Source organism: Strix uralensis, chromosome 32 (genome assembly GCF_047716275.1).
Source record: "Strix uralensis isolate ZFMK-TIS-50842 chromosome 32, bStrUra1, whole genome shotgun sequence".
Classification (NCBI taxonomy): domain Eukaryota; kingdom Metazoa; phylum Chordata; class Aves; order Strigiformes; family Strigidae; genus Strix; species Strix uralensis.
In genome coordinates this window covers 3,343,421-3,368,293 of record NC_134003.1, presented here as the reverse complement: position 1 = coordinate 3,368,293, position 24,873 = coordinate 3,343,421, and the positions used below count along the sequence as shown (strand labels likewise).

General features: G+C 71.1%; 4 protein-coding genes across 6 annotated transcripts; 1 reads left to right on the top strand and 3 right to left on the bottom strand.

Annotated features, from left to right (window-relative positions):
- Positions 1 to 195: 195 nt before the first annotated feature.
- KCNJ9 (potassium inwardly rectifying channel subfamily J member 9) lies at positions 196 to 5,446 on the bottom strand. Its single transcript, XM_074853555.1, has 3 exons — positions 5,363 to 5,446; positions 2,670 to 3,577; positions 196 to 624 (listed from the first exon to the last, which is right to left on the bottom strand). Exons 2-3 carry the CDS (start codon positions 3,562 to 3,564, stop codon positions 284 to 286), a joined length of 1,236 nt encoding a protein of 411 aa, XP_074709656.1. The 5' UTR covers positions 3,565 to 3,577; positions 5,363 to 5,446; the 3' UTR covers positions 196 to 283.
- A 1,115-nt stretch (positions 5,447 to 6,561) lies between these two features.
- KCNJ10 (potassium inwardly rectifying channel subfamily J member 10) lies at positions 6,562 to 14,596 on the top strand. Of its 2 annotated transcripts, none has more exons than XM_074853559.1 (2): positions 6,562 to 6,697; positions 12,280 to 14,596. In XM_074853559.1, the coding sequence occupies exon 2, from the start codon at positions 12,280 to 12,282 to the stop codon at positions 13,420 to 13,422; it is 1,143 nt and encodes a 380-aa protein (XP_074709660.1). In that variant the 5' UTR covers positions 6,562 to 6,697; the 3' UTR covers positions 13,423 to 14,596. The 2 variants fall into 2 exon arrangements, with proteins under 2 accessions (XP_074709660.1, XP_074709659.1); XM_074853558.1 differs by lacking the exon at positions 6,562 to 6,697 and adding an exon at positions 11,112 to 11,152.
- A 1,038-nt stretch (positions 14,597 to 15,634) lies between these two features.
- F11R (F11 receptor) lies at positions 15,635 to 19,207 on the bottom strand. Its single transcript, XM_074853554.1, has 8 exons — positions 19,089 to 19,207; positions 17,295 to 17,351; positions 17,053 to 17,166; positions 16,830 to 16,973; positions 16,547 to 16,749; positions 16,362 to 16,464; positions 15,786 to 15,893; positions 15,635 to 15,700 (listed from the first exon to the last, which is right to left on the bottom strand). Exons 1-8 carry the CDS (start codon positions 19,159 to 19,161, stop codon positions 15,687 to 15,689), a joined length of 816 nt encoding a protein of 271 aa, XP_074709655.1. The 5' UTR covers positions 19,162 to 19,207; the 3' UTR covers positions 15,635 to 15,686.
- A 1,261-nt stretch (positions 19,208 to 20,468) lies between these two features.
- USF1 (upstream transcription factor 1) lies at positions 20,469 to 24,594 on the bottom strand. 2 transcript variants are annotated; one of them, XM_074853552.1, is made up of 11 exons: positions 24,485 to 24,594; positions 23,491 to 23,558; positions 23,325 to 23,374; positions 22,555 to 22,673; positions 22,387 to 22,488; positions 22,096 to 22,288; positions 21,919 to 22,006; positions 21,738 to 21,796; positions 21,038 to 21,132; positions 20,805 to 20,933; positions 20,469 to 20,708 (listed from the first exon to the last, which is right to left on the bottom strand). In XM_074853552.1, the coding sequence occupies exons 1-11, from the start codon at positions 24,545 to 24,547 to the stop codon at positions 20,619 to 20,621; spliced, it is 1,056 nt and encodes a 351-aa protein (XP_074709653.1). In that variant the 5' UTR covers positions 24,548 to 24,594; the 3' UTR covers positions 20,469 to 20,618. The 2 variants fall into 2 exon arrangements, with proteins under 2 accessions (XP_074709653.1, XP_074709654.1); XM_074853553.1 differs by having other exon boundaries at positions 22,555 to 22,667.
- Between the last annotated feature and the right edge of the window lie 279 nt (positions 24,595 to 24,873).

The following is a 24,873-nucleotide window of genomic DNA, read 5'->3' as shown; positions in this document are numbered from 1 at the left end:
GCGGAAGGTCGGGGCTGAACCAGCACCCCCAGGGGGGCAAAAATCCCGGGGGGGGGGTGATGTGCCACACTGGACCCCCCCTTAATCCTCAGGGCGGGGGGGCACTAACCCTGCCTGTGGTAATGGGGGGGGCCGTTTCACCCCAAATTCCACAAGCTCAGGACCCCCCCCCCCAAGACCACCAGTAAGCGGGGTGGGGGGGGGTGGGGGGGCGGTTTATTAAAAGAAAACGCGGCCAGAGAGTGTCGGGGCGCCCAGCACCCCCCGCACCCCCCGCGGCCCGTCACCGCGCCTCGGGGCTGGCCAAGGTGCCGTTGCTCTCCCGGGGGGTGTCGGGGGGGTCCCCCCCGCTGTCGCCGCCGTCGCTGCCCCCCCCCGCCGCCGCCTCCTCCAGCGGCTGGTCCAGGCGGCTGGGGATGGACCAGTAGAGGTGGGCATCGCGGCGAGCGGCCGCGGCCGCCAGTTGCCGGGCGCTGCAGGCGGGGGTGGGCACGGGCACGGTCTGGTGGAAGCCCCCGTAGTCCACCTCGTAGAAGCCCTCGGCCAGGCTCAGCAGCGGCGCGAACCGGTGGCCCCAGAGCACCTCGTCCGCCAGGTACGAGCTGCGCGCCTGGCACGTCATCCCTGCGCGGGCGGCCGCGTCACCCCCGAGACCCCCCGAGACCCCCCGGGGCACCCACGGCCACGGTCACCCCCGAGACCCCCCCGAGATCCCCCGAGACCCCCCGGGGCACCCACGGCCACGGTCACCCCCGAGACCCCCCCGAGATCCCCCAAGACCCCCCGGGGCACCCACGGCCACGTCACCCCCCGAGATCCCCCAAGACCCCCCCCGAGACCCCCCGGGGCACCCATGGCCACGGTCACCCCCCCCGAGACCCCCCTGAGACCCCCCCGGGGCACCCACAGCCACGGTCACCCCCCCCCCAAGACCTCCCCGGGGCACCCATGGCCACGGTCACCCCCCCCGAGACCCCCCTGAGACCCCCCCGGGGCACCCACAGCCACGGTCACCCCCCCCCCAAGACCTCCCCGGGGCACCCACGGCCACGGTCACCCCCCCCCCCCGAGACCCCCCGAGACCCCCCGGGGCATCCACGGCCACATCACCCTCCGAGACTCCCCCGAGATCCCCCGAGACCCCCCCCGAGACCCCCCGGGGCACCCACGGCCATGATTACCTCCCCCCCGAGACCCCCCGGGGCACCCACGGCCACGGTCACCCCCTGAGACCCCCCCCGGGGCACCCACGGCCATGCCCCCCCCCCTCCCCGAGACTCCCCCAGCACGGGGAGTGACGCCTGGACCCCCCCGGGGCACCCACAGCCAGGGGCACCCCCAGAGGTGGAGCACCCCGGGGGGGGACACCCCGGGCTGGGGGGGGGGTCTGTGCTGCACCCAGGGACACCCCAGTGAGGGGGGTACAGGCTGGGACATCAGGGGCCGTCACTGTCCCAGAGGTCCCCTCCCCAAGCCCCCCGCAGTGGGGTTATTTGGGGGGGGGATGGGACACCCCCACATCCAGGCTGAGCTCGGGGGGCTGAGCCTGGGCGGTGACACAGGGGTGAGGTGTCCCCATGGAGGTGTCCCCATGGACATGCTGTGTCCTCCCGGAGATGAGGTGACACGTCCCCACGGAGGTGAGATGTCCCCATGGAGATATTCCGATGGAGATGAAGTGTCCCCGCGAGGATGAGGGATTCCCACGGAGGTGACATGTCCCCACGGAGGTCAGATGTCCCCATGGACATATTCCCATGGAGGTGTCCCCATGGAGGTGATGTGTCCCCACGGAGGTGTCCCCATGGAGGTGACATGTCCCCATGAAGATGCTGTGTCCCCACAGAGGTGATGTGTCCCCATGGAGGTGTCCCCACGGAGGTGTCCCCATGGAGGTGACATGTCCCCATGAAGATGCTGTGTCCCCACAGAGGTGATGTGTCCCCATGGAGGTGTCCCCACGGAGGTGTCCCCATGGAGGTGACATGTCCCCATGAAGATGCTGTGTCCCCATGGAGGTGATGTGTCCCCACGGAAGTGTCCCCATGGAGGTGACATGTCCCCATGAAGATGCTGTGTCCCCACAGAGGTGATGGGCCCCCATGGAGGTGTCCCCACGGAGGTGTCCCCATGGAGGTGACATGTCCCCATGGAGATGCTGTGTCCCCACGGAGGTGATGCGTCCCCACAGAGGTGTCCCCATGGAGGTGACATGTCCCCATGAAGATGCTGTGTCCCCATGGAGGTGATGTGTCCCCATGGAGGTGTCCCCATGGAGGTGACATGTCCCCATGGAGATGCTGTGTCCCCACGGAGGTGATGGGTCCCCACGGAGGTGTCCCCATGGAGGTGACATGTCCCCATGAAGATGCTGTGTCCCCACGGAGGTGATGGGCCCCCATGGAGGTGTCCCCATGGAGGTGATGTGTCCCCATGGAGGTGACATGTCCCCATGAAGATGCTGTGTCCCCACGGAGGTGATGCGTCCCCACAGAGGTGTCCCCATGGAGGTGACATGTCCCCATGGAGATGCTGTGTCCCCACGGAGGTGATGCGTCCCCACAGAGGTGTCCCCACGGAGGTGACATGTCCCCATGGAGATGAGGTGTCCCCATGGAGGTGACCCCACGGCGATGAGGCGTCCCCAAGCGCCTCCCGCCCCCCGTTACCTGTGGCCTCCACCATCCCCTCGAGGATGACGACGATCTCGAAATCATCCTTCTCCAGCTGGTGCCGCGAGACGTCCCAGAAGGGGCTGCGCTCGTCGATCTCGTGGCTGATGATGAGGGGCGAGACGAGGAAGAGGCGGTCGTCGCCCGTCTCGAAGCCCACGCTCAGGTCGGTCTGGTCCAGGGGGATGAACTCGCCCTCCTGCGTCTGCTTGGACTTGATGAGCTTGGCGCGGATGGAGGCCTCCACGATGTGCGAGTCCCGCAGGTCGCCCACGCGGAACATCAGGCAGAGGCGGTCGTCGCGCAGGGACACCACGGCGTGCGAGGAGAAGACCAAGGTCTCGGCGCGCTTGTTGGGCTGCGAGATCTTGACGAACATGCAGCCCACCATGAAGGCGTTGACCATGGAGCCCAGGATGGCCTGGAGCAGCAGCAGCACGATGCCCTCGGGGCACTTGTCGGTGATGACGCGGTGCCCGTAGCCGATGGTGGTCTCCGTCTCGATGGAGAAGAGGAAGGCGGAGACGAAGCCGTTGAGGTTGTTGACGCACGGCGTCCAGGCGTGGTCCTCCAGGTGGTCCAGGTCGCCGCGGCAGTAGGCGATGAACCACCAGATGAGGCCGAAGAAGAGCCAGGTGACGGCGTAGGCCAGGATGAAGACGAGGAGGCTGAAGCGCCACTTGAGGTCCACCAGGGTGGTGAAGATGTCGGTGAGGTAGCGGTAGGTCTCCCGCACGTTCCCGTGCTGCACGTTGCACTTCCCGTCCTTCTCCACGTAACGCTGGCGCTTGCGGGCGCCCGCCCCCCGCCGGCGGGGGGGCACCGGGGGGGGCTTCGCCTCCCCGGGGACCCCCTCGGGGACCCCGCAGAAGGCGGCGTTGTCCTGCGCCATCGCCCCTCAGAGGCTGCGGGGGGGAAGGGGTTAACGTGCCGTGCGCCCCCCCCCCCCCCCGCCGAGCTGGGGGGACTGGGGGGGGCTGGGGGGGGCTGGGGGGGGCTGACAGGACGCCTGGGACCCCCCGAGGCCCCGGTGAAGGTGGGGGGGGGGAAACTGAGGCAGGGGAGCAGCCAGGGGTGCTGAGCCCACGCGTGTGTGCTCAGCCACGCACACGCGTGTACATGCGTGCGCACGCCTGCGCACCATCGCCCGCGGATGCACACACGGGGACGCACAGGGGCACATGTGTGTGTACATACACACCTGCACACGCACGCACACGGACACACACAGGCACGTGTGAGTGTACACACACCTGCACACGGACGCACACGCGTGCACACGGACACACAAGGGCACATGTGCGTGTACACACACCTGCATACGGACACACACACCTGCACACGGACGCACACGCGTGCACACGGACGCACACAGGCACGTGCGTGTGTACACACACCTGCACACGGTCGCACACGCATGCACACAGATGCTTCTCGACGCACACACGTGCACACACGCGGGTGTTCACATGTACACGCAGCACCAGCGCACGCGCATTTGCACACATGTGCGAGCAGGCGTGCGCACAAGCACACACCCCCCAGACACACACACACACACATGTACGCGCGTGTGTTTCCCCCCCAGGCGTAGGCCCACGTGTGCACCCCGAGGGGCTCCTTGCACGCTCCTGTGCCCGCACACGGTCTGGGCTGATGGTGGCACACGCGTGCACATGGAGCTGGGCTGTATGTACACACACGTACACACCCATGTATGTACATGCCCATATATGGACATGCACATGTACGTACACACACACGGACGTACACACATGTACACACGTGTACACACATATGTACACACATGCACACACATACACGTATGTAGACATACGTACACATGCATGTGCACACATGTGCACACATGAACACGCATGTACACGCATGTACACACATGTACACACATGTACTCACACGTACACACATGAACACACATGTACACATATGTACACACACGTACACACATGTACACACACGTACACGCATGTACTCACACGTACACACATGAACACACATGTACTCACACGTACACGCATGTACACACATGTACACACACGTACACACATGTACTCACACGTACACACATGAACACACATGTACACACATGTACACACATGTACACACACGTATGTCCACACACGCACACCCCGGGCCTTGCACACGCGCTGAGCTCCTCCTTGCACACACACACACACGCGTGTGCGCGCGCACACACACACACACACACACCCCCCCCGGCCTGTCCCCGCCCCCCCCCGGCCTGGGGGGGCCCCGTGACGCCCATCCGTGCCCCCCCAACCCCCCTCCTCGCCGTGGGGCACCCCCCACCCCCACCCGGGCTCGTGGGGCCGGACCCCCCCAGCCTGGGGGCAGAAGGGGGGGTGTTGGGGGGTGTTTGGGGGGGGGTGTTGGGGGGGGCACATTCCGTGTTTGGAGGGGGCGTTTGGGGGGGGGGGCGCATTCCGTATTTGGGGGGGCGCATTCCGTGTTGGGGGGGGGGGGGCCCTTCCACGCAGGCCGGTGCCCCCAGCACCCCCCACCCGCGCAGGCAGTGGGGGGGGGGTCCCCGTTTCCCGCAGCGGGGAGGGGTGGGGGGTGCAGGGGGGGATGGGGAGCGGGGGAGGGGGGGTGCAGCAGCCCCCCCCCGCGCTGCGCGTGTCCGTGCCCCCCCCCGGCCCCGCACTCACCGCATGGCGCAGGGCGAGCGCAGCGCCCGGCCGCGCCGGATCGGTCCCGCTCCCGCTCCCGCTGGTCCCGGAGCAGCCCCCCCCCCCGCCCCCCCCCGCTTCCCGTCCCCCCCCCGCCCCCCCCCGCCGTTCCCTTGGCCGCGCTCCCGCCGTTCCCCGGCAACGGCTGCGCCCCGGGAGCGCGCGGCTAAAAATACCGACCAGCGCCCGCCCCCCCCCCCCCCCCCGGCCCCGCCCGCCCCCGGACCCCCCACGCCTGACCCCCCCACACCCCCCCCGCCCCGGCCACGCGTGGGGAAGCATCGGGGGGGGGGGGGGGGGCTGCGCACAGTCGGGGGGGGGCGCAGGGGGGAGGGGAGGGGGCAGGTGCGCTGCGGGGTGCGTGGGACAGTGCGGGGGGGGGGGGCGACACGCGTGACGTGGGGCAGAGTGCGGGGGGTGTCACAGGGGACAAGCCGGGGGGGCGGTGGGCACACGAGGTGCCGCCCTCCCCGCTGGCGCAGAGCCCCCCCTCACTAGCCCAAGGGCCTCTGTCACTAGCCCACGGCTCCCCCTCACTAGCCCAGGGTCCCCCTCAATAGCCCAGCCCCCCCCTCCCATTAGCCCTGGGTCCTCCTCACTAGCCCGGCCCCCCCTCCTCACTAGCCCAGGCCCCTCCATCACTAGCCCAGGCCCCCCATCACTAGCCACGGCTCTGTGGCCACTAGCCACCCCCCCATCGGTGGCCAGGCCCTCCCCCGGTGCCCGAGGCCGCCTCCGGGAGCCCCCCCGCAGCCCCGGCCCCCCCGGCCCCCCCCGGGCGGACAAAGGCGCTTTGTGCCGCGGCCCCGGGGAACCGGCCCCGGCCCGGGAACAGCGGGGCCTTGGGGGGGGGGGCCGCGCCCCACGGCCCCGCCCCCCGCTGCTCCCCGGGCCCCACGGGGGGGATGCTGGGGGGGGGGGTGTCACTCTGTGTGTGACACGGGTGACACCGGCCCCTGCCCGGCGCCGGCCGGTCCCTTTGTCACCCCACAAGGATGCTCGGGGGGGGGGGGGGGGTCCGCAGCGGGGTGCTGCTGTGACCGGGGGGGCTCTGCCCGGGGCCGGGGCCGGTGGCTGCGGGTGGGGTCCCCTCGCCCCCCCCGTGGCCGGTAACGTGACCCGGGCCGGCTCCTTTTCCACCCCATTAACCCCCGTCCCGCCCCCGGCGGCTCCTCCCCGGGCCGGGGGGGGGACACGGGGCCGGGCGGGGGGGCCCGTCCCGCCGCCGCCGGCCCCGCCGAGCCATAAAGCCGATGGGGCGGCGGCGGCCGGGCTGAGCGAGGCCGGACCCCGGGCGCTGGGGCCCCCCCCAAGGTAAGGGCGGCCGCGGGGGGGGGCCGGGGGTCCCCCCCGGGGCGCCCCGAGGGCTGCGGGCACCTGCCAGCGCCGCTGGGCCGGGTCGGTCCCCGGGTCCCCGCGGACCCCGGTCCCGGGAGCCCGTGACCCCCCGTCCCCGTGACCCCCCGTCCCCGTGTCCCCCGGACCCCTTGTCGCGGTGTCCCCCAGCCCCCGTGTCCCCGTGTCCCCACATCCCTGTGTCCCGTGACCCCAGAACCTCTTGTCCCCCTGTCCCCGTGTCCCCGTACCCTCACGTCCCCGTGTCCCCATCTCCCCTGTCCCCCACGTCCCCCATATCCCCAGGTCCCCACATCCCCCTGCCCCTGCACCCCATGTCCCCCCTCCCCGTGGGTGTCCCCCCTCTTTCCCCAGCGCGGGGGGTCCCACAGGGACAGCAGCACCCCCCCAGCTGTGCCACCCCCCCGGGCATCTCCAGGGCGGCCCGTCCCCGAGATGTCCCCAGGCCTGAGGCCCCTTCCCCCCCCCGGAGGTGACCCCCCAAAAAGGGACCCCCCCCCCCAGCCCCTCGCTCTTCCTGGGTCCCCTCACGGGTGTGACGCCGCCGGGTGGTCTCAGCCCGGCGCTGGGGCAGGTGAATCCCCCCCCGGTTTGGGGCATTTCAAGGGCATTTGGGTGGAGGGGCTGGAGCGTGACCCCCCCCAGGGCCCCACGGTGGGCAAGTGGGGACCCACCAGGCTCTGGGTTAGTGGCCCCGACCAGGCTGTGGGTTAACCGGGCTGTGGGTTAACCAGGCTGTGGGATAACCGGGCTGTGGGTTAACTGGGCTGTGGGTTAACCACGCTGTGGGATAACCAGGCTGTGGGTTAACCAGTCTGTGGGTTAACTGGATAACCGGGCTGTGGGTTAACCAGGCTGTGGGATAACCGGGCTGTGGGATAACTGGGCTGTGGGATAATTGGGCTGTGGGTTAACCGGATAACCAGGCTGTGGGTTAACTGGGCTGTGGGATAACTGGGCTGTGGGTTAACTGGATAACTGGGCTGTGGGTTAACCAGGCTGTGGGTTAACCAGGCTGTGGGTTAACCGGGCCGTGGGATAACTGGGCTGTGGGTTAACTGGATAACCGGGCTGTGGGTTAACCAGGCTGTGGGATAACCGGGCTGTGGGTTAACTGGGCTGTGGGTTAACCAGGCTGTGGGTTAACCGGGCCGTGGGATAATCAGGCTGTGGGATAACCAGGCTGTGGGTTAACCGGGCAGTGGGTTAGTCACACTGGTTTAGCCAGGATGCGGATTAGCAGGGCCACAGATCAGCCACCCTGGATTAGCTGGGCTGTGGGTTATCCAGGGTGTGGGTTATCCAGGGTGTGGGTTATCCAGGCTGTGGGTTACCTGGGGTGCAGGTTATTGCAGGTGTGAGTTATCCTGGGTGTGGGTTATCCAGGGTGTGGATTACCTGGGCTGTGGGTGACCCAGGGTGCAGGTTATCCCAGTTGTGGGTGACCCGGGTGCAGGTTATCCCGGTGTGGGTGACCCGGGTGCAGGTTATCCCAGTTGTGGGTGACCCGGGTGCAGGTTATCCCGGGTGTGGGTGACCCGGGTGCAGGTTATCCCAGTTGTGGGTGACCTGGGGTGCAGGTTATCCTGGCTGTGGGTGACCTGGGTGCAGGTTATCCCGGGTGTGGGTGACCCGGGTGCAGGTTATCCCGGTGTGGGTGACCCGGGTGCAGGTTATCCCGAGTGCAGGTTAATCTGCCTGGGACTAACCCAGCCATGGGTTGACCAGGCTGCGGGTTACCCCTGGTGTGGGTTAACGAGGCTGCGGGTTAGCCAGGCTGGGAGTTACCCGGGTGGGGGTTAATGGGGTTAATGGGGCGGGTTGGAGGGGGCCGCGGTGGCTTCTCCGATGGCTACAGAGGGCTGAGCCGTCCCGGGGGAGCGGGGTGGCCCTGGGGACACTGTCACCTGCCCCGCTGCTGCCCCCCTGCCAGCCCCCAGCCCCCTGACCCACCCCATCATGTCCCGTGGGGGCCCCGACGCCTCCGGGCCCGCTGGATGCGCTGTGGAGGCGGCGCAAAAAAAGGCCCAAACGGGTTTTTTTGGCCACAATCTGCAGTTTATGCTGATGGCTGGTGAGGGTTGGGCAGCACTGGGGGGGGGGGGGGAAGAAAACCAACAAAAATTGTCATTTTGGGGTCCCTCTGGTGCTGCAGGGGAGGATGGGGGTCCCCACCGCGCCCATGGCTGGGGGGGTCACGGCTGCGGCCCCCCGCGGCGTTTCCCGGGTGTGGGTGGCAGCGGGGAGGGCGCGGGGGTCGTTCCTCCCCCCTCCCCCCGTCACCGGCCCCAGATTTGGGCTCAAACCGGGTCCGGCCTCGACGGGGGGTGCAGGGGAGGATGGGGAAGGGGGGGGGTGTCCGTAGGACGAGGAGGGGGTGGCGGGGGGCACCCAGGCGTCCGGGGCGCGGCGGCCGCGGGCGCAGCAGCGGGGTGGGTGGCGGGGGGCCCCCGGGACCCCCGCGGGGCCGCGCTGGCGGCGGGGCGCGGGGCCCTGCATGTTAACGACGGGCTCGTCAAAGCGCCTTTGTGCCCCGGCAGCTCCATTGAGGCCGCTCCTCCGGGGCGCACAATGGCCCCACTGTCCCCGTGTCCCCCCCCCCCGCCAGCCCCGCGCGGCCGCCCCACACCCCCAACCCCACGGGACCCGCCCCACGCCGCGGCCCCCCCACGGCCCCGACCCCGCGGTGGGGATGGGGTCCTGTCCCCACACACCCCGCTCCCGCCTCCTTCTCCCAGTTGCCACCAGTACCGCGGAGCCCAGCGCCCCAGTTTGGGGATGGGGGGGCCGCGGCTGGCGGGGAGCCCGGCCATGGCTGGCACCGCGCGGGCACGGGAACGGTGCCCGGGCTGGTGGTGCCAGCGGGACGCGGCGAGGGGGGGATATGTCCCCGTCACCCCCCCATCCCACACGGGACCCCCCAGGAGGGGCCGGACCCCCGCGTTCACCCCCAGCGTCCCCGGGGGGACACCGAGGCGGGGCGGCGGGGGGGGTTAATGGGTAACCGGCCTCTGCCCGCGGGCACCGTCCCCGCGACGGGAACAAGCGCCGGCTTGTCACAACCCGTGTCCCCGCACGGGAGCCTGGCCGGGGGGCACGGGGGCACGCGGCCCCTGACGGGGGTGTATGGGATGCGGTGACCCCAAAAAACAGGGAGGGGGGCAGAGACCCCGAAGAGCAGCGTGGGGACCCCAAAGAGGGGGGGTCAGGACTCTCTAGAAGGGGTGCAGGGGACACTGGGGTGCGCAGAGACCCCCCAAGCAGGGTGTGGGGACCCCAAAGAGGGGTCTGGGGACCCTGAGGGGGTGAAGAGACCCCCCAAAGATGGATGCAGGGACCCTGGGGGGTGGGAAACCCCCAGAGAGGGGCGCCTGGGCCTCAGAGAGGGTGCAGGGACCCTGGGGGAGTGCAGGGACCCCAGCGAGAGGTGCAAGGACTTTGGGGGGGTGCGGGGACCCCAAGGAGGAGGACAAAGGGACCCCAGAGGAGCAGAAGGACTTTGGGGGGCGCAGGGACCCCTGTGTCCCCCTGGGGATGTGCTGGTGCCTGTCGCTGCCTGGCCTGGGCAGAGCTCTGGGGACGTGGTGGCTTTGGGGACGTGGTGGCTTTGGGGATGCGTGGGGGGCTCTGGGGACCCCCAGCAGCTCCAGGACACACTATGACTTGGGACATGGTGGCTTTGGGGACATGGTGGCTTTGGGGACGTGGTGGCTTTGGGGATGTGGTGGCTTTGGGAACGTGGTGGATCTGGGGACATGTGGTGGCTCTGGGGACGTTCAGTAGCTCTGGGGACCCCCAGCAGCTCCAGGTCACACCGTGACTCTGGGGACATGGTGGCTCTGGGGACATATGGCGGCTCTGGGGACCCCCAGCAGCTCAGTTGGGACGAGGCAGGTCTGTGTCCCCCGTGTCCCCTGTGTCCCCGTCCTCTCTGCGGGGCCTTTTGCTGGAAGGGGCCGCGGTGCAGCCGGGGCGGTGGCAGTGCCACCCGTGTCCCCCAGCTTTGGCGAGCACAGGGCCACCGGGCTCCAAGGAGACCCCCCACGGTGCCAGCGCGTCCCCGGTGTCCCCGGCGCGCTGCCGTGGCGGAAACCGTGGTGGGGCCAAACGCTGGCGTGGGCTGAAAGGCCCTTTCTGTGGTGGCGGCGGCGGCCGGGGCTGGCAGGGGACGGGGACGGGGACGGGGACGGAAACGCGCCTGGCGCTGCCACCAGCCGTTTGTCCCTGTCACCCCCCATTCATCCTCTTCCTCTTCCTCCCGCCCGGCCGGGACACCCGGGTCCCCTCCACGGGCCAGGGGGGCGGGGGGGGGCTGGCAGGGGACAGAGGGGACAGGGGTGAGGTCACAGAGGGACAGACGGACAGTCAGGTGGACGGACGGACGGACGGACAGACGAGCGTATGGATGCGCCTGTACGGGACGGATGAGAGCAGGGGACAGAGCGGTGCAGGGCCCCGGGGGTACGCGGGCGGGTGGGTGGGTGAAGGGGTCGATGGACGGACAGACGGACGGCTGGCTGGGGAGGAGCGATGGACGCGGTCGAGTCTGGGGGGACGGACGGACGGACGGACAGACAAGCAGAGGAACGGAGACATGAGGGATTGACCCGAGGACAGACGGACAGGGCGGGGGGTGGCCCGATGGATCGACAGGGGATAGAGAGGGACAGACGGACGGATGGCTGCTGAGGGCTGGACGGACGGACGGACGGAGGCTGAGGGAGGGGCAGCGGCCCCGTCACTGAGGTGTCACGAGTCCATCGGGTCTCTGCGGCCGGGACAGTGCGGGGGGGTCGTGTGAGTCCCCCCAGTGCCCCCCTGACGTGAGATGAACCCTCCTGGCCTCAGCCCCTGCTGCTGGGGGGGGACTGAGGGGGGGGGGGGGGACAGGGGGGTGTCCCCCACTCACCCCCCCCCCCGTGCCCCTGTCCATGTCCCCCACATGTCCCCCACCCTGCTCCTCCCCATCTCCCACCCAACAACCAAACTCCGTCCTTGCCCCCCGTCTGTTCCCTGTCCCTCCCCCAGCCCTCGGGTCCAGCCAGTCCCGTGCTCAGCCGGCCGTCCTCTCACACCGTCCGTCCGTCCGTCCGTCTGTCTGCCCATCCATCCGTCCGTCCGTCCATCCATCCATCCATCCATCCTTCTCCATCCATCCATCCATCCATCCATCCTTCTCCATCCATCCATCCATCCATCCATCCATCCATCCATCCATCCATCCGTCTCTCCATCCATCCGTCCATCTGTCCGTCCATCCATCCATCCCTCCTTCTCCATCCGTCTGTCCATCCATCCATCCATCCATCCGTCCATCCATCCATCCATCCATCCATCCATCCATCCATCCATCCATCTCTCCATCCATCCATCCATCTGTCCGTCCGTCCACCCATCCTTCTCCACCCTCTTCTCCATCCATCTTCCCACCATCCCACCTCTCCACCCATTCCTCTTCCCCACCTTCTCCCTCCCTCCCCCCGCTCACCCCCCTCCCCCGGGTGGCACCTCCTCACCTCCCCCGCCGTCCCCTCTTCCAGATGACGTCGGCCACCAAGGTGTACTACAGCCAGACCACGCAGACCGACAGCCGCCCGCTGATCGGCGCGGGGCTGCGCCGGCGCCGGGTGATGACCAAGGACGGCCGCAGCAACGTGCGGATGGAGCACATCGCCGACAAGCGCTTCCTGTACCTCAAGGACCTCTGGACCACCTTCATTGACATGCAGTGGCGCTACAAGCTGGTCCTCTTCTCCGCCACCTTCGCCGGCACCTGGTTCGCCTTCGGCGTCGTCTGGTACCTGGTGGCCGTGGTCCACGGGGACCTGCTGGAGTTCGACCCGCCGGCCAACCACACGCCGTGCGTCATGCAGGTGCACACCCTCACCGGCGCCTTCCTCTTCTCCCTGGAGTCCCAGACCACCATCGGCTACGGCTTCCGCTACATCAGCGAGGAGTGTCCCCTCGCCATCGTCCTGCTCATCACCCAGCTGGTCCTCACCACCATCATGGAGATCTTCATCACCGGCACCTTCCTGGCCAAGATCGCCCGGCCCAAGAAACGCGCCGAGACCATCAAGTTCAGCCAAAACGCGGTGGTGGCCCAACACAACGGCAAGACCTGCCTGATGATCCGCGTGGCCAACATGCGCAAGAGCCTCCTCATCGGCTGCCAGGTGACGGGGAAGCTCCTCCAGACCCACCTCACCAAGGAGGGCGAGAGCGTCCGCCTCAACCAGGTCAACGTGGACTTCCAGGTGGACACCTCCTCCGACAGCCCCTTCCTCATCCTCCCCCTCACCTTCTACCACGTGGTGGACGACGCCAGCCCCTTCCGGGACATGGCCCTGCGGACGGGCGAAGGCGACTTCGAGCTGGTGGTCATCCTCAGCGGCACCGTGGAGTCCACCAGCGCCACGTGCCAGGTGCGCACGTCCTACCTGCCCGAGGAGATCCTCTGGGGCTACGAGTTCACCCCGGCCATCTCCCTCTCGGCCAGCGGCAAGTACGTGGCCGACTTCAGCCTCTTCGACCAGGTGGTGAAGGTGACGGCGCCCTGTTGCCTCCACGAGACCGTCCGGTTCGGGGACCCCGAGAAGGTGAAGCTGGAGGAGTCCCTGCGGGAGGCGGCGGAGCGGGAGCGGGAGGGAGCACCCCTGAGCGTCCGCATCAGCAACGTCTGAGCCCGCCGGGACGCTGCCAGAGGTGCCACCAGCCCCGGAGATGTCACCAGCCCCGGAGATGTCACCAGCCCTGGAGGTGCCACCAGCCCCGGAGATGTCACCAGCCCTGGAGATGTCACCAGCCCCCAGAGATGTCACCAGCCCTGGAGGTGCCACCAGCCCTGGAGATACAACCAGCCCCCGAGATGTCACCAGCCCTGGAGGTGCCACCAGCCCCAGAGATGCCACCAGCTCTTCCCCCCATCCCGCCCTCCTGGGCCCTTCTCCCCCTTCCTCGCGGCGCGGGGCAGCTCCCTCAGGGACCCCCGCCAGCGGGGCTGTCCCCGTCCCCCCTCACCCAATGCTCTGCTAACACCAGCCAGGGACCCCCCAGCCCCGCCACAGGACACGACCCTGCCGGGAGATGCTGTCCCCAGCGCCGGGGGGGGGACACACTCGGCGACCTCCAGCCCCCGGGGACAGCTGGGGACAGCGGCTCTGGCCACCCGGGAGCCTCCTCGCTGCCCGATCCCACCCCGGTGTGCTGGGGCTGAGACCGGAGCCGCTCGCTGCACGCGTGGGCTGGGGAGCGGGAGGCTCCAACCTCACGGGACCCCCCCCAGCCCTGGGTGCGGATCCCTCCCCCCCCCATCACCCCCCTGCACCCCTCCCGCCCTCCCCACACCCCCCTGCCATGTCCGGGGCCATCGCACACTCAACAGGGGAAACTGAGGCAGGAGAAGCCCCTGAGCCCCCCCTGTCCTCCCCCCCCCCCCCGCCTCAGAGCCAGACCCTCCCCCCTGCACTGACCCCCCCCCCACTCCGGGCTGCAGGGGGGGGGGGACACACCGGGGTGTCACCGATAATCGGACACGGCTGCGGCGCCGCGTCCCCCCGGGCCGGGGCCCCCCCCGGCCCCGCTCGAGCCCGTCGCTGCTGCTAACGTAGAGCTCTGCTAATTAACGCGCGGCCCCGGCTGCCCCCCCGCGCCGAGGCCCGGCGGTACCTACACAGACGTATATATATATATATAGTGCCACTAATCGATGGAGATATCGGGGGAGGGAAGGTTCCCCCCCCCCGGCAAGACTGGCTCGCCGAAGCCCCGCTGCCGCCGGGGCACCCCGGGGTCTCGTCCTGGGTTTGGGGCCAGAAAAGGCAAAGCGGTTACTAAATAAAGGTTACGTTGATGGTGGGGAAGGGCTCTGCCGCCTGCACCGGGGTGGGGGGGGCCCCCGCGTGTCACCACCGTCCCCAGGGTCCCCCCTCGGCCCCCAGAAATGGGTCACACCCCCCCCCCCCCCCCAAAAAAGCAGCAGGCGCCAGGTACAAGGACACAGGTTTATTTATTTCCAGCACACGGGCTCAGCCCAGCCCCGCCCCAGTCCAGGGGGGCAACTGGGACCAGTGGGCGGCCGGGGCTGGCACTGGGGGCGATGCGCTCCCGTCCCCCAGGACAGCCGGGGGGGAGGTGGGGTTACACCAGCCCCCACCACAGCCCCGTCCCCTCCGAGGACAAGGACTCGTGTCCCCCGGGGACGCGGTGACGTCCCCAAAGGGCAGCAGTCCCTGCGCGGGGAGGGGACGAGGTGAGGGACAGGGGACACCCCCGCCCCCCCCCTCAAAAAAACACCTGAGGCGACTCCAAAGGCACCAGGTGGTACTTAAAAAAAATAATAGTTAAAATCACGGCATAGCTACAGTAATTCGGAAACATTTACACGAGCTGGTGGCGCGGGAGGAGCTTCACACCAGGAAGGAGGACGTCTGCTTGAACTCTCCCTGCGGGGACAACGGGGACGTTACGGGGGGACAATGGGGATGTTATGGGGGGGGGGGGGCAACGGGGACGGGGCCGTGGGTGGGGAGCGCCCGGGTGGCTTTGCCGCTGTCCCCAGGGAGGAGGTCACCGTCCCCGAGGAGCTGGTGTGGGATGTGGACAAAGGACACTGGGCACGGGGGTGGCACCCGGGGGAGCAGGGGGGTCCCTGTTCACCCCCTTTGGGCACCCCGGGGGGGGACACGCGGCACCGTCGCCGCCCGCCCGTACTCACGTCGCTGCGGTGCGAGGGTTGGCTGTAAATCACCTTCTTGCCGGCGGCGCTGCGGGAAGCAACAACCTTAGGGGACGTCACTGGCCCCCCCGTGTCCCCCCGCCCCGGTGACACCCCCCCAGGCACCTCCCCAGCCCACGCGCAGGGGCTGGGGGAGGACGGGACCACCCGTCCCCGCCGGCAGAGGAAGAGGAGGCAGCCGGGAGGGAGGCAGCAGCGTTACGGCTTCACTTACTCTTTTCTCTCTGAAATACAAGAAACGGGGGGTTTAGGGAGGGGCGGGGGGGGGGCACCGGGGGGGGCGAGTCGCGGCGCGGGGGCCACACTCACTGCGGAAGAAGCCGCGGCTGTAGGCGAACCAGACGCCGAAGGCCACGAGCGCCAGAACCATCAGCAGCACCACGACCGCCGCCACGATGCCGCCCACGTTGACTTCGCCTGGAAAGGAGGGACGGGACGGGTCCGGGATGGGGACGGGGACGGGTCTGGGATGGATCCAGGATGGGGACGGGGACGGATCCCGAGATGGGGACGGGGCTGGGATGGGGACGGGGCTGGATCCCGGGATGGGGACGGGGATTAGATCTGGGATGGGGATGGGGCCGGATCCTGGGAGGGGGCTGGATCCCAGCACCCCCGGGGTCCCGCCACAACATCCCGGCGAGGGAAGAGGCCGGCGGGGGCCCCCAAATCCGTCTCTGACACTGATGTCGGGATTGGGCCGCTCGTCCCCGGGGGCGGCTTTTCCCCTTCCCCACATCACACCGGGGGTTGTGTCAGGAGACCGTGCGGGGGGTCATTAACATCACAGCTAATTAACGTCTTCGAACGCGGGTGATGGCGCAGGCAGAGCCCCGAAAGGCCCCGCGCCGGGGTCGGGGACGCGCGGCGCCGGTGGCTCCTTACTGGCTTCCATGCGGACAACGTCGGATTTCTGGGGGGACCCCACGTTGTTGTTGGCCTCGCAGGAGTAGTCGCCAGTGTCGAAGCCGCTCAGGGGCTCGAAGATCTGGGGGGGGAGCGGAGGAGAGGTGAGAGCGGGGCGGGGGAAGGCCGGGGGCGTCCCCGCGCTCGGAGCCCCCCGCGCTCACCAGCTCCCCGGTGGCGGGGTCCAGGGTGTAGGAGGAGTTGCGGAAGGTGGGGCTGGTCTTGGGGTCGGCCGGCATCAGCGCGCCGTCGCGGTACCAGCGGAAGGTGGGGGGCGGCGAGCCGTCCGTCTCGGCGCAGCGCAGCACGGCCCTGCTGCCGATGGTGGCCGAGGCCGGCACGTGGGCCAGCGGCTTGGAGGGCGGCACTGCGGGAGAGCGCGGCGTCGGCGTCCTCCCCGCGGGGACGGGGGGGACGCCTGGGGACGGGGCTGGGGGGCGGCCGCACCTTGGACGATGAGGTTGACCTCGGACTTGGCGATCTGGCTGCCGTCCCCCACCACCTCGCAGATGTACTTCCCCGTGTCCGCCCGCGTCACCGTGCTGAAGCGGATGGTGGTGGGCGAGAACTGGACCCGGTTCTTGTAGGGCTCTGCCGGGAGGGGAGACGGGGCTGGGAGCGGGCCCGGACGGACGGACGGACAGAGCGGGGGGGGTCACCGCGGACGTACCCGTCAGCTCCCCCCCGTAGTAGAAGAGGACGAGCGAGGAGCCCTTCTGGAACTTCCACTCGATGCGGGGGCTGCTCCAGCCGGAGCGAAAGGCCGCGCAGGGGATGTCGGCGGCTGCGGGGGGAGAGAGACGCTGCGGGCGGGGGGGACCCGCACTGGGAACCCCCCCGCGCCCTCGGCGACCCCGGCTCGGCCGTGTCCCCCACCCCCTTCTCCCGGGGCGGGGGGTGCCGGGCACTCACGCTGGTGTTCGGGCACTTCTCTGGTCTCGGAGGTGACCTGGGCTCCCACCAGCGACACTGCGGGGGGAAGGAGGCGCTGAGAGACCCGGGGGGGCCCCCGGGGTGCGGGGAGCTGGAGAGGCCGCGGCCGGGTCAGGGAGGTCACCGGGAGCCCCGAGGCGGCGGTGACGGTCCCCAGCGCAGGGGTGACGCGTGTTGTCGCGGCCTTGGGAGCTGGAAAATCCCGTCCTGCCTGCTCCGGGCGCTGCCGCCGTCACGTCACGTCGCCTCCCGCCCTGCCCGGTTTCTGCCTGGTTTCGCAGGAAACTGGCCGGGGCGTTTCGCAACTCCCTGCCCTCTGTGCACACACACACACACACACACACACACGCACACACAGACACCCCCGCGGCCCCGCACACGTGCGCACACGCCTTGTCACAGCCCGCACACACGTGTCTCCTGCCCCTCGCGCGGGTCCCTCGTCCTCGGTGTCTCCCCCGCGGCCGCCCGGGCTCCTGGGGCTGGGGCCGGTGGCGCTGCCGGGAACCGCCACGGCCTCGTCCCCAACCCACCTGCACCTTTGCACCCCGAGCCGCTGCCAAGCGAAACCAGGGCGGAGGGTGGCGGCGCCCACAGCGATTTGGGGTGAAACGGGCAGGAAACGGGGCGCCCGGTGTCTCTGTGCTGGCGCCGGGCCTGGCGCGGTGGCCCGGTGCTGCCCGTCTTGAACCCAGCACGGCGCGGGGAGGAGGATTTGGGGGGCGTTTGGGTGGATTTGGGGCAGAAACCGCTGGGAGGTGCCGTCCCGCGGCCGGGGCGGGCGGGTCGCCCCCGCGGGTGTCCCGGGCGCTGCCGGGGCCGGGTGAATCCCGACGGCCCCGGGATTGTTCCCGCACAACGAGGGGACAGGAAGGGCCGCGGCCACAACCCCCGACACCGGCTGCGCGGTCACGCGGGGCGGGGGGACACGGCTCGACGCCTGCCGTGGGGCGAGGGCCACCGGGGCGCCCCCGGCACGAGGAAAAGCCGCCGCCCGTTGTCCGGGATGTTTTGCCTCGGCGGGTTTCCGGCCCCAGGAAGTGTGGCCGGATCCGCACCCCCCGCCGAGCCCCCCGCCCCCAATTACCGGGCGTCGCTGAGGTGGCGGCGACGGGCTCGGCGGGAGCGGAGCTGCCGGGACGGGGTCAGCGGCACCGGCTCAGCCCTCGCCCCCGGTTCCTGCCCCCCCCCCCCCGCTCCCGGGCGTCACCGGGACCGTACCGCGGGTCCCGGGACCGGCGCCCCCTCCCCGGGCGAGGTGACCCGGGTGGCGCCCCCCAAACCAACCGTAAACCGTAAATAACGGGGTGGTGGCGGCTCCGGGACCGCGGTGTCGGGCACTAACGGGGCTCCCCCGGGGCGGGAGGTCCCGCGGGAGGCGGGCGGACGCCGCCGCGTTATAAATAGCCCGTTATCGCGGTGTGTGGCGGCACCGGGACCCGCCCGTGATCTCCCCCCTCCCCGGTACAAACCGGGCTCGGTGAGCGGGGACGGTGACACGGCGCTGGCACCGGGGGAGCCCGCTTGACCCTCCCGGGCAACCCCCCCCCTCCCCGCCGCCGCGCCCCCCCAGCCACCAGCCCCGCCCTGGGCGGCAACACCGGGACCCCCCGGTCCCGGCACCGCCCCGGGGGACCCCCCGAGCCACCCGGTACCGGCCCCCTCCGCGCGATCCGCTGCCACCCCCGGGGATCCGCCGCCCGGTACCGGCGGCGCCCCGAACAATGGTTCGGGCACCTCGTGGCCGTCCAGCCGCCCCCCCCGGGCACTCACCGGCCGCCGCACCGAGCAGCAGCAGCAGCCGCCGCCGGGGCCCGGGGCCGCCCGGCCGCGCCGCTCCCGCCATGGCCGCCGCCGCCGCCGCACTGCGCCCCCGCCCGCCCCAGGTGCGGCCCCGCCCCGCCCAGGTGGGCCCCGCCCACCGAGACCGCCCCCTCCCCGGGGCCGGGCCAATCCGGCTACGCCCCTCCGCCAGGTGCCGGGGAGCCCCTCCCCTTCCCCCGTTCCATTGGCCGAGCCGCCTGTCTCCTCAGAGAGGGGGCGCGCCCCGCTCCAGTGACTGGCTGGCTCGGCCCCGCAGCGCCGGTTTGATTGGCTGAGAGCGAAGGGGCGGGGCGGGCGACAGGTGTGGAAAGGGCGAGGCTACCGGCCAATCAGGGAGAGCGCTTTAACTTCTGGCCAATGGGCGCGTCTTGCGTGCCTCGTGGCGGCCCTGAGGCGGGGACCCGGGCGTTGCCATAGCGACGGGGCCTGCGGCCTCCTCGGGCGCCGGAGGGCTCCCAGTGCCCTCCCAGTACCCCCCAGTGCTTCCAGTACCTTCTACCGCCCTCCCCGTGCTTCCAGTCCCCTCTACTGCCCTCCCAGTAACCCCCAGGACCTCCTAGTGCCCTCCCAGGACCCCCCAGTGCTCTCAGTATCTTCCAGCACATTCCCCCTAACCCCAGGACCTCCCACTGCCCTCCCAGTAGCCCCCAGGACCTTCCAGTGCCCTCCCAGTGCTCCCGTGCTGGCACAGCCATGTCACATCACGCCGTCACAGCGTGATGACACCCCAGCAGTGACACAGAGTCCCGGGGGGGGGGTGGCTCTGGAGGGAGCGGGGGTCCCTGGGAGCCCCCACAAGTCCCCAGGGTGCTGCAGAGGGACAGGGGGGGACACGAGGGGGCTGAGGAGGGGTCCAGGGGGGCTCAGGGCAGATTTGGGGTCCCTGGGAGCCCCCCAGAGCTGCTACAGAATTGGGAGGAGAGAGAAGAGGAATAAACCGTAGGACCTGGAAAAACAAATCACTATTTTTATTTATTTTCGCTTTTTAAATTCAGAGAGTTTTAAAAAAAAGTCTGGCCCCACCGGGCCGGGCCAGCCGCAGCGGGCAGAAACTGGGGAGGGGGGGGTGTGGGGGGGCCACAGCACCCCGGGATCCCCCACACTCCCAGGGGCGTCCCGGGGCCGGCAGGGAGGGGCGAGAGGTGCCGTAGCCCCCCCGGGGAGGGGGAGGGTGCCCCGGGGAGGGGGGCAGGGGGGGCGCAGGCGGGGGGGCCGGGAGACCGAGGCAGTGCTTGGGGAGGGGGGGGGGGGGGCAGCGGGGCCGGCGCCCGCCTGGCCGAGAGCGTGTGCAGGCAGCGGGGGCTGAGGGGGGGGACACACACACGTGAGAGGGGGCCGGGGGGGGACACAAACCAAACGGGAGGGTCCTCATGTCACGCCGGGGAGGTGCTCGCTGCTGGGGGGGGGGGGGGAGGGGGGGGTAGGCGCAAGGGGAGGGGGCGCAGGCCCCCCCGCCGGTCCCCGTCCCCGCCGTCCCCGTCAGTGGGTGTCGTTCTTGATGACGATCTCCACGCCGTGCTGGCGGAGCTGCGCCCGCAGGATCAGGTTCTTGTTCTTCAGATCTTCCACCTGGGGCGGGAGCAGGGAAAAAAAAAAACCAAAAAAACGGGGTGAGGGCGAGCAGAGCCCCCCCCCGCACCCCCCGGGGCCCCCCCGGCCCCTCACCTGCTGCCGCAAGACCTCGTTGTCCATCTGGAGCTGGTCGAGGCCCTGCAGCTCCTCGGAGAGGCGGTGGTTGCTCTGCCGCAGCTCCTGGATGTAGTCGCAGGCTTTGGAGAGGATCCCGCCCTTGCTCTGGGGGGGGGACACGATGTGGGGGTGAGGGGGGGCCACCGGAACCCCACCGAGCCCTTCCCTCGCCCCGCAGCCCCCCCCGGAGATGGCGGGGGGGTCCCTACCTGCCCCGACTTGGTGTTCTCCATGGAGCAGTCGGGGATGATCTTGGAGAGCTGCACGATCCAGTTGTTGATCTTGTCCCGGCGCCGGCGCTCCACTGCGGGGGGGGGGGGGGGGGCGGGGGGGAGAATGGGGGGCGCGGGGGGAGAATGGGGGGCGCTCAGCACCCACCCAGCCTCGCACGGGGTCCCTGAACCCCCAGAATGCACCATCCCCCCCCTTCCCCCCTCCTAGCTGGGGTTGGGGGTCGCCCAACTGCCAAGCCCGGCACCCCCAGGGAAAGGGGGGGGGGGGGAGGGACCGGTCCTGCCCCGCCGCCCCCCACCCTGGGCACCCCCCAGCCCCTCGGGGTCGGGGGTGAAGCACCCAAACGGCCCCAGCTCTGCCCGGTGCCTCGGGGTGTGGGGCAGGGCGGGCGCCCACCTGCTCCTGGGGCGTGAGGACGGGGGAGTCGGTTTTGGGGCGAAACCAGCCCAACGCCCGGGTTTTGTCCCCGAGGGAGGAGGGGGCCGGGCAGTGCCGGGGGGGGCACCCGGACTGTGCTGGGGGGCACCTGGGCCGCGCCGGGGGGCACCTGGGCCGCGCTCGGGCTTCCCAAAGGCTGAGCTTAATTTTTCAGGTAACACCGGGGCGGCTCTGCACGCTGCCGGGCCCCCCCCTCACCGAGCGCGGGGCGACCCCGCCCCCCCCCCCCCCCGGTACCTTCGTTGTGCTGCGCCCGACGCTTCTCGTCCCGGGTGGCCCTCGGCGCCTCCGACTTCCTGGGGGGAGAGCGGCGGCGTCGGTGCCGGCGGGGGTCCGGCCGCGTCCCCCCCACGCCGGGGACACCGTCCCGCTCCCCACACCACCGGCGGGTGCCCGCGGGGGGGGCTGCGGTACTCACGGGGAGTAGGGGTGCGCGCGGGGGGCGATGGAGCGCTGCGCCCCCCCCTGCAGCACCTCCTGCGGCGACATCATCACGAAGAATTGCCCTGAACGGCCCAAAAGCGGAGGCGGGGGTCAGGCGGGAGCCCCCCCGAAGCGCCTGGGGGGGGGCCGGGGGGGTCTGGGGGGGCCGTACCCGTGGGGGTGGGCTGCCCCAGGAGGGCCTCTGAGTTCTGCGTGGTGACGACGGCGGTGGCCGTGGTCCCCGCGCCGGCGGAGGTGCTGGTGTCGGCCACGGCCGCGGTGGGGAAGTAGGTGTAGTGGGTCTCGGTGGCCGCCGCCTCCGTCTCCACCGCGTCCTCGCTGGTGAAGGCGCCCTGGATGACGGCCTGGGGGGGCGGAGGGACAGGGGGGGGACAGCGGGTGCCGCGGGGCACCGGGACCGGCCCCGCCGCCGCACGGCGCCGCAGCCCCCGGCGGCACCCACCTGGGTCATGGACTGGGCGGCCGGGTACCCGCTGATGGCGCTGGTGCCCTCCGTCTGTCCGTCCAGCTGTCCGTCCGCCACTTGGATCACCCGGTACATCACCTGCGAGAGCCGCCGTCCGGACCTGCCCCGCCCGCCCCCCCCGCGCCCCCCCCGGCCCCCCCGTACCTGCGTGCCGCCGTTCTCGGTGCGGAACACATACTTGATGTTGGGGTCGGGGAAGGTGGCGGCCGACTGGATGCTGGCAATGGCCACGCTGGTGGGATCCTCCCCGGTGGCCACTGCACCTTGGGGCGACAAGGGGGGGGGGGCCATGACGGGGAAGGGGCCGCGGCGAGGGGGCACGGAGACACCCCCCGCCCCCCCCCCGCCCCGGGCGAGGACGGGGTCTGGCGTTGGCCCAGGATGTGCCTCCAGCTGCACGGTGCCCGACACCGGGGCTAAACTGGGCATAACTGGGGCTAAACTGGGCAGGGTCAGCACTAAACTGGGCACGGCCGGGGCTAAACTGGGCAGGGTCAGCACTAAACTGGGCATGGCTGGGGCTAAACTGGGCAGGGTCAGCACTAAACTGGGCATGGCTGGGGCTAAACTGGGCAGGGTCAGCACTAAACTGGGCATGGCTGGGGCTAAACTGGGGAGGGTCAGCACTAAACTGGGCATGGCTGGGGCTAAACTGGGCAGGGCCAGGGCTAAACTGGGCACAACTGGGGCTAAACTGGGGAGGGTCAGCACTAAACTGGGCATGGCCAGGGCTAAACTGGGCAGGGCCAGGGCTAAACTGGGCACAATTGGGGCTAAACTGGGCAGGGCCAGCACTAAACTGGGCACAACTGGGGCTAAACTGGGCAGGGCCAGCACTAAACTGGGCCCGGCCGGGGCCTCGCGCAGCCCCCGGGACCCCCGCGGGGGGGTTGGGGGGGTCGCCCCCCACTCACCTTCCTGGATCTGCACCGTCCCCTCCTCCGTCTCGGCTGCTTTCTGCTGCCTGCGGGGGGGGGGGCGGGTGAGGGGGGGGGAGGCCCCGGTGACCCTCCCGACGTCACCGTGTCCCCGGCAGGCGCCGGCGGGGCCGCGCGGGGGGGCCGGGGGTCCCGCACTCACCCCTTCATCGCTCCGCTCCCACGGGCATCAGCGGGGCGGTCGCAGAGGAGCCTCCGGCCTTCAGAGCCCTGCGGGAGCGGCGGCTCAGCCCCGGCCTTCCTCCCCCTCCCCCTCCCCCCCCCTCCTCCTCTTCCTCCTCCCGCAGCGGGACCGCTGCCAGCCCCCCCCGCCCCCCCGCCGCTGGCAGCTCCCCGCTGTCACCCGGCGACGGTGCCGGGTCCCCGCAGCCCGACCCCGCACCGGCCGGGACCCCGGGGGCTGTTTTGGGGCGTCGCCCCCCCCCCCCCCGCCCCGCCCCCGCCGTCGCATCCCGGGTGTCCCCGAAGCCACCGCCCCCCCCCCGCGGTTCGGTTTTGGGGTGCGGCCGGTGCCGGAGCTCCCCGGTGACCCCGGCGGGGGCCGCGCCGCCCCGCTCCCCCCGTTTCTTTGTCACCCGGCGGCAGCCGCTCAGGACACCGGGAACGGGGACCCCGGTCTCCGCCGCCCCCCCCCCCGGCCGCCCCGGGCGGGTTTAGCCCCGTGTCACCCCTCCCCCCCCGCACGGCCCCGGGTGCCCCCTCGAGCGGGTCCCGCCCCCCCGGGCCCGGCGCCTCCCAACCGGGCCGGGACCCGGCGGTGTCAGAGCGGGGGGGACACGGGCCGCCCCCCGCGGAGGGTGACAGGCCCGGGGCGGCGGCGCAGGGGGTGACAGGCCGCGGGGGGGGCCCCGCCGCGGGCCCCAGGGGGGTGACAGGCCCGGGGGGGCCGCGCCGCGCGGGAGGGCGGCGGCGGGCGGCGGATCCCGGCGGCCCGGGGCAGGGGAGGGCCCCGCACCCCGCGGGGGCAGCGGCGGATGGGCCCGGGGGCCGCGGCCGGGCCCGCACCCACCGGCGGCCGCGGCCGGGCCCGGCCCCGCGCCCCGCAGGCCGGGAAGGGGGGGGGGGGGGCGGCCCGGCCCGGCCCCGCCGCGCCCCCCGGCCCCGGACCGGCGCCCCCCGCCCGCCCCCGCCGTTACCTCGCCGCGCCGGGCCGCCCTGCGCGCGCTCGGCCCCTTGTCTCGCCATGAAGCCCCGCACATGCGCACGGCGCCGCCGCGCCGCCATGACGGGGCCGGGCGGAAGCGAGTCCCGCATCCGCCGCGCCCCCCGCCCCGCCGCCATCTTGGGCAGGGGCGCCGCGTAGCGCCGCGCGCCGCCGCCATCTTGACGCCGGGCACGGCCTCCCCGCCCCTCCCCGCCGGCGCCATCTCAGTGCGTGCCGGCCCCGCCGGGCGCCATCTTAGACGGCGAAGCGCGGCGCTTCCGTGCGGCCGCCATCTTGGGTGAGGGCGGCGCCATCTTGGAGGCGGGCATCGCCTCCCCGCCGGGCCTCACACCCCGCTCGCCAAAACCGGCCCCTGGCGCC